Source organism: Electrona antarctica, assembly GCF_951216825.1.
Source record: "Electrona antarctica genome assembly, chromosome: 4".
NCBI classification, from domain to species: Eukaryota; Metazoa; Chordata; class Actinopteri; order Myctophiformes; family Myctophidae; genus Electrona; species Electrona antarctica.
The window spans coordinates 325578-333753 of record NC_136809.1 but is presented as its reverse complement, the minus strand read 5'-3'; the positions used below and the strand labels follow the sequence as shown (position 1 = coordinate 333753).

The 8176-nt window shown below is 49.2% G+C and overlaps 1 protein-coding gene across 1 annotated transcript in view; it reads right to left on the bottom strand.

Moving 5' to 3' along the window:
- Positions 1-2212: 2212 nt before the first annotated feature.
- LOC306922141 (voltage-gated delayed rectifier potassium channel KCNH1-like) overlaps positions 2213-8176 on the bottom strand; it is a gene marked incomplete at both ends in the record, with an annotated part of 46575 nt that continues 40611 nt past the window's right edge. Inside the window, 2 exons of the mRNA XM_079499536.1 lie at positions 2213-2269; positions 2404-2491. Coding sequence (XP_079355662.1) covers positions 2213-2269; positions 2404-2491 — 145 coding nt within the window. The remainder of the gene's footprint in view (positions 2270-2403; positions 2492-8176) is intronic.

The window sequence follows — 8176 nt, the reverse complement described above, 5'->3', positions numbered from 1 at the left end:
GTACGTGTCCAAACCATCTCAATCTGGCCTCTCTGGCTTTATCTCCAAAACATCTGACATGCGCTGCTGTCCCTCTGATGTAGTCTGTTCCTGATCCTATCCATCCCTGTTACTCCCAGAGAGAAATTCAACATTTTAGTCTCTGCTACGTCCAGCTCTGCTTCCTGTCTTTTCCTCAGTGCGACTGTCTCTATAGCCCTTTCCACACCTAAGCGCAAAACGGTCGACAGCCACGCACTTCTTAAGCTCTGCGCAGCTTAAATTCAGAGTTTTTAGACAGCTGGTGGATGGAAAAGAAGCTCCACCTCCGCGGACTTTTTGTGCGGAGGAGAGCGTTTCCGGGAATCTGGCCGTCGCGCAAAAAGTCTGCGGAGGTGGAGCTTCTTTTCCATCCACCAGCTGTCTAAAAACTCAGAATTTAAGCTGCGCGCAGCCGAGAACGTGCGCGGCTCTTTCCATAGTGTGGCAGCACCTTAAATCTGTCTATTTGTCTGTATGCCTGCCTGCCTGCCTGCCTGCCTGCCTGCCTGCCTGCCTGCCTGCCTGCCTGCCTGCCTGCCTGCCTGTCTGTCTGTCTCTAAACCAAACACTACAGCTAACCCAGAGTCTATGATATTTATGGTGGAAAAAGTACTCAAATGGTATCATTACTGCAATACAGAAATACTCAGTAAAAGTCCTGAATTCAAAATGTACAAAAGTGTTGGCATCAAAGTACTCATTATGCAGAAGTCTTCAAATGTATCAAAAAAGATCACACCCGTGTGAACTGAGTGGTGTAAGGTATTATATAGCCTGATCAGCTGTGGTCTCACGTAATGTTTGACGTAATGAAATCAGCATCAACCAATCAGCATCAACCATGCTCATTTTTTGAGCACAGACAGACAGACAAACAAAGCCAGTTGTAGGAGTGGTTTACACCACTCAAAAATCATTTGAAAATAGCCGTCATAATATTCAACAGACAATAATAAATTAAAATGGGAGAAGTGTAATATAGGGCTGAAGTGGTTAAAATGGGAGAAGTGTAATATAGGGCTGAAGAGGTTAAAATGGGAGAAGTGTAATATAGGGCTGAAGTGGTTAGTGTATGTTCTGTAATAATCTAAATCTACAAAGTAACTAAAGTTTAAAAATAATTGTAGTTGGATAAAAGTACAACATTTGCTTTTCTAACCCTTTCCTCTACTAGGGGGGGGGGGGGGGGGGTGTTGGTATATAGGGGGGGGGGGGGGGGGGGGGGTGTTGGTATATAGTCTATTTCATTGGCCTTAAATATTGTCTATATTCATACATTCATGAATCCAACTGCCAAACATGACACAAATGTAAAAATAAAAATCATTCTGCTTTAAGTAACATGTGACATGTCAAACTAGGGGTTTTTCATGATTCTGATTCCATTCCAAGCATTAGTTTTGCACAAAAAACACTCCTTGGGCTACAAACGGCAATAGCCGTCATGACAAATGTGATGAGGTCAGCACATTTTGGGCACCTTTAGGCAAGTGGCTATGGCCGTTTTTCCCCCCAAGGATTGTATTATGTGTAAAACTAATGCTTGGAACCCCCTAGTTTGACACGTCACATGCTACTGAAAGCAAAAATAAACTTTGAAAATCTTGCCTTATATAGGATGTTAATGGTATGGTCACATATAAACCGTATATAGGATGTTAATGGTATGGTCACATATAAACACCTATAAAACAAATTGCTCAATGCCGACAGCCGGTCAGCAAGTGGATTCATGAATGTATGAATATAGACAATATTTTAGGCCCATAAAAAAAGACTATACACCAAATGACCCACTTTAAACAAAATAAGCCTGTGTTGACTGCCGGGGACTGACTTCCTGGAACTGAGCTGGGACTTGTAGTTCTCTCTAACCTCCCTGGGACTTGTAGTTCTCTCTAACCTCCCTGGGACTTGTAGTTCTCTCTAACCTCCCTGGGACTTGTAGTTCTCTCTAACCTCCCTGGGACTTGTAGTTATATCTAAGCTCCCTGGGACTTGTAGTTCTCTCTAACCTCCCTGGGACTTGTAGTTCTCTCTAACCTCCCTGGGACTTGTAGTTCTCTCTAACCTCCCTGGGACTTGTAGTTCTCTCTAACCTCTCTGGGACTTGTAGTTCTCTCTAACCCCCCTGGGACTTGTAGTCCTCCAGAGTTCCTGCATGGGGTTCAACAGAATTCATATTTACCGCTTACGTGGCCTTTGCTACTTTGGTTCTCTTCATCCTTTTCCTCCTCATCAGCGTGACCTAAAGGAGTATTACAATTAGTATTATTAATTATACTATTACAATAATATGTATAAGACCTGAGGAGTTTATCACAACATTATAAGTATTATAATAATATTATTATAAATATTATAATATAATATTTAAAAGACCTGAGGTCTCTTCAAGCCTGCGATGAGCAGCAGCAGTCTGGGCCGCGACTTGGTGAGCCAGCTTCTCAGTAGCGTCCCCTTGGGAAACCTGCAGGTATTACAACCACAAAAACTTATTGTATTGTTTTCCAAATAACGTAATCATTGTTAGAGTGTGTGTTCAGTAACAGTGTTAAATAGCTCTATATTGTGGGAGTAATCATTGCTATAGAGTGTGTTCAGTAACCGTGTTAAATAGCTCTATATTGTGGGAGTAATCATTGCTATAGAGTGTGTTCAGTAACAGTGTTAAATAGCTCTATATTGTGACAGTAATCATTGCTATAGAGTGTGTTCAGTAACAGTGTTAAATAGCTCTATATTGTGACAGTAATCATTGCTATAGAGTGTGTTCAGTAACAGTGTTAAATAGCTCTATATTGTGACAGTAATCATTGCTATATAGTGTGTGTTCAGTAACAGTGTTAAATAGCTCTATATTGGGACAGTAATCATTGCTATAGTGTGTTCAGTAACAGTGTTAAATAGCTCTATATTGTGACAGTAATCATTGCTATAGAGTGTGTTCAGTAACAGTGTTAAATAGCTATATATTGTGACAGTAATCATTGTTAGAGTGTGTGTTCAGTAACAGTGTTAAATAGCTCTATATTGTGACAGTAATCATTGCTATAGAGTGTGTGTTCAGTAACAGTGTTAAATAGCTCTATATTGTGACAGTAATCATTCCTATAGAGCAGGGTTCCCCAATAGGCGGCCCGCGGGCCATTTGCGGCCCGCGGAGCGCCCCCTTGTGGCCCCTGGGCAAGACCTCGACCTTGCACGTGCGGACTCGGCCCCCAGCCTGGTACCCTAGTCAAAATATGGCCCTTGAGGAAAATTAATTGGGGAACTCTGCTATAGAGTGTGTGTTCAGTAACAGTGTTAAATAGCTCTATATTGTGACAGTAATCATTGCTATAGAGTGTGTTCAGTAACAGTGTTAAATAGCTCTATATTGTAACAGTAATCATTGCTATGAGTCCTTGTTGTAGTCATTGTTGTATTGTTGTAGTCCTTATTGTATTGTAGTTTACAAATCGTCATCAGGTATCCATCCTGGTCTAACAAGGTAACCAGCATCCATCCATCCATCTTCAACCGCTTATCTGTAGTCGGGTCGCAGGGGCAACAGCTCCAGCAGAGAGCGCCACACTTCTCTCCCCAGAGCAACATTAGTGACTTCCTCCTGGGGGATTCTGAGGCATTCCAAGGCCAGTGAGTCGATGTGTTCCCTCCATCTGGTCCTTGGTCTGCCCGGGGTCTCCTCCCAGTGGAGATATAATCCATCTGGTCCTTGGTCTGCCCCGGGGTCTCCTCCCAGTGGAGATATAATCCATCTGGTCCTTGGTCTGCCCCTGGGTCTCCTCCCAGTGGAGATATAATCCATCTGGTCCTTGGTCTGCCCCTGGGTTTCCTCCCAGTTGAGATATAATCCATCTGGTCCTTGGTCTGCCCCAGGGTCTCCTCCCAGTGGAGATATAATCCATCTGGTCCTTGGTCTGCCCCGGGGTCTCCTCCCAGTGGAGATATAATCCATCTGGTCCTTGGTCTGCCCCGGGGTCTCCTCCCAGTGGAGATATAGTCCATCTGGTCCTTGGTCTGCCCCGGGGTCTCCTCCCAGTGGGCTGTGCCTCGAGGACCTCCCTAGGGAGACACCCGAGAGGCATCCAAACCAGCTGCCCGAACCACCTAAGCTGGCTCCTTTCCAGGTGAAGAAAACCAGTATGCCCACCCAGACCCCTCCAAGCCTCCTGATGCCCTTCCATAGCACCCATACCCTCCCTAGCACCCATACCCTCCATAGCACCCATACCCTCCATAGCACCCATACCCTCCATAGCACCAGGGTCATAGACCTCCATAGCACCCATACCCTCCATAGCACCAGGGCCATAGACCTCCATAGCACCCATACCCTCCATAGCACCAGGGTCATAGACCTCCATAGCACCCATACCCTCCATAGCACCAGGGCCATAGACCTCCATAGCACCCATACCCTCCATAGCACCAGGGTCATAGACCTCCATAGCACCCATAGCCTCCATAGCACCAGGGCCATAGACCTCCATAGCACCCATACCCTCCATAGCACCAAGGCCATAGACCTCCATAGCACCCATACCCTCCATAGCACCAGGGCCATAGACCTCCATAGCACCCATACCCTCCATAGCACCAGGGTCATAGACCTCCATAGCACCCATACCCTCCATAGCACCAGGGCCATAGACCTCCATAGCACCCATACCCTCCATAGCACCAGGGTCATAGACCTGCATAGCACCCATACCCTCCATAGCACCAGGGCCATAGACCTCCATAGCACCCATACCCTCCATAGCACCAGGGCCATAGACCTCCATAGCACCCATACCCTCCATAGCACCAGGGTCATAGACCTCCATAGCACCCATACCCTCCATAGCACCAGGGCCATAGACCTCCATAGCACCCATACCCTCCATAGCACCAGGGCCATAGACCTCCATAGCACCATACCCTCCATAGCACCCATACCCTACATAGCACCCATACCCTCCATAGCACCAGGGCCATAGACCTCCATAGCACCCATACCCTCCATAGCACCCATACCCTCCATAGCACCCATACCCTCCATAGCACCAGGGTCATAGCCTCCAGCATCTCTGGGTAAACCATTCATCGAGGACAAATCAAACATTAAACTGTGTTTCTTTGTCAATGGGTTAGGGTTAGGGTTAGGGTTATGGTTACCTATGTAACCCTGGCGGTGAATGTTAATGGGAAACAAACATTAAACCTATATGCTCAATAATTTAAAAAAAAAAGTGAGGGGCGCTAATATATTAATATATTAATATATTAATATGTTAATATATTAATATATTAAAGTCTAACTCATGTTGATTAGGTGATGCAATGGTGATGTAAAACAAACGGTGCAAACACAAACATTAAACGCCATTAACAATAAAGAGAACAATATGACGTAATGAGGCACATTATGACGTACATTTTCCCTTCATTGTCAATGCGTTTATACAAAGCAAACATTGAACTAAAGACAAACATTAAACCTGTCTATAGGAGGGGCTAGCGCCCCTCAAAAACACAACTCACATTAAAACACCTACAGATTTTTATAGACATGCTAATTAGCTTTTGACGCGGAGCAACGTTTTAAGTAAAAACAACAAAAGTAACAATAGAGAGCCTTCTAACCAGTCCTACAGCCTCACAACGGATAAGAATCACACAATGATAATAATATTAATATTCCTCCGTTTGGACTAAATCATACTTACAAACAACTTGCCTGAAATTCATCGAGAGTCAGAGATCTTAAAAATAAATAAATACATAAATATAAGCCCCGATATAAATCGTTCACAAACGCAACATGAAGTTAAAGTCCATCGGCTGTGTGTGTGTGCGCGTGTGTGTGTGTGTGTGTGTGTATGTGTGTGCGTGCGTGCGTGCGTGCGTGCGTGTGTGTGTGTGTGTGTGTGTGTGCGTGTGCGCGTGGGCGTCCGTGTGCGTGCGTGCGTGTGCATGTGTGCGTGCGTGTGCATGTGTGCGTGCGTGCGAGCGTGCGTGCGTGCGTGCGTGCGTGCGTGTGTGTGTGTGTGTGTGTGCGTGCGTGCGTGCGTGCGTGCGTGCGTGCGTGCGTGCGTGCGTGTGTGTGTGTGTGTGCGTGCGCGCCCCCAGGCTCTCTTACCAATTGACCCCGCACATTTGTTAGGTTGTGAACCGTCGGTTCGCGCTGAGCCGCATATATGAAGGTCTGGCTGGAAGCTTCACCACTGACTGAGCGCTCACAAAGCCCAGGGGGAGGGGCCTGTGGAACAAAGCAACGCCCACTCAGCACTTCTCGCTCTGCCCGGCTTAGAACGGCTGACCGGGCGGCGGCGGCCAATGGCAGCGCTCAGAGGACGCGTTGCCACGGCGACCAGCAGTTGGCCGCTATAAAAGGTTGGCAGGCCTCTCTCTCTCTCTCTCTCTCTCTTTTTGTGTTTGTTTTCTCGGGACAATGACAGGAACGAGAGGTCAGCCAAACTGTCATGGCTGACCCCTCACAGAGGAGGAGGGTCCCGGGGACCCCCCAGGGACCCCCATGGGTCCAGGGACCACTAGGGATCCCCCATGGACCCCCAAGGGACCATCTCTGGACCCCCCAGGGACCCCCAGGGGTTCAGGGACCCCCCAGGGGTCTGGGCCCAGGGACCACTAGGGATTCCCCAGGGACCCCCAGGGGCCCAGGGACCATCTCTGGACCCTATAGGGACCCCCAGGGGCCCAGGGACCATCTCTAGACCCCCCATGGACCCCCAGGGGTCTGGGCCCAGTGACCACTAGGGATCCCCCAGGGACCCCCAGGGGCCCAGGGACCATCTCTGGACCACCCAGGGACCCCCAGGGGCCCAGGGACCAACTCTGAACCCTATAGGGACCCCCACAGGGACCATCTCTGGACCCCCCAGGGACCCCCAGGGGTCTGGGCCCAGTGACCACTAGGGATCCCCCAGGGACCCCCAGGGGCCCAGGGACCATCTATGGACCCCCCATGGACCCCCAGGGGCCCAGGGACCAACTCTGAACCCTATAGGGACCCCCACAGGGACCATCTCTGGACCCCCCAGGGACCCACAGGGGCCCAGGGACCACTAGGGATCCCCCAGGGACCCAGGGACCATCTCTGGACCCCCCATGGACCCCCAGGGGCCCAGGGACCATCTCTGAACCCTATAGGGACCCCCACAGGGACCATCTCTGGACCCCCCAGGGACCCACAGGGGCCCAGGGACCACTAGGGATCCCCCAGGGACCCCCAGGGGCCCAGGGACCAGAGGGAGTACAACGAATCATGTTCAACCCAGATTCGGCACAAACAAGGGACTAAATTATTTTCGCTCCTATGCCACCAAAATGTGGAACGCCCTACCAACAGTCATTAAGACATGCGAATCCCTTGACTCCTTCAAAACCGCTCTCAAAGGGCACCTACGGATGGCTGCAATTCGAAACTGGCCCCCGTAAAATCTGAATCCCCCCCCACCGCCCCCCCTTTTTTCCCCTCACTGTATATGTTTCTTTTCCCTTTTTACCTCCATTATGATGAATTCCTGTACTGTTCTTTGTCTATATAGAAGTGTCTATTTGTACGTCTCTAAATGTTTTGATGAATTGAACATGGTGGACCCTGTTGTAAACAAGTGTAATGCTTAATTGGGTCGTCCACTCACAGTTAACAGCCTTTGTATTGAGTTTGTGCTTGAAATGTACTGTAATTCTGCAAACTGTTAATACAATTTTCAATCAATCAAAAACTCTGGTCCCCCCTGGGCCCCTGCATCTCTGGTCCCCCCAGGGACCCCCAGGGTCCAGGGACCATCTCTGGACCCCCCAGGAACCCCCAGGGGCCATCTCTGGACCCCCCAGGGACCCACAGGGGCCCAGGGACCACTAGGGATCCCCCAGGGACCCCCAGGGGCCCAGGGACCATCTCTGGTCCCCCCTGGGCCCCTGCATCTCTGGTCCCCCCAGGGACCCCCAGGGTCCAGGGACCATCTCTGGACCCCCCAGGGGGCCCAGGGACCATCTCTGGACCCCCCAGGGACCCCCAGGGGCCCAGGGACCATCTCTGGACCCTATAGGGACCCCCAGGGACCATCTCTGTCCCGATCACATTTCTTTGCTGCCGATCCGATTCAGATCATTTGGTTCTGAATACCGATTTTCTTTTAGA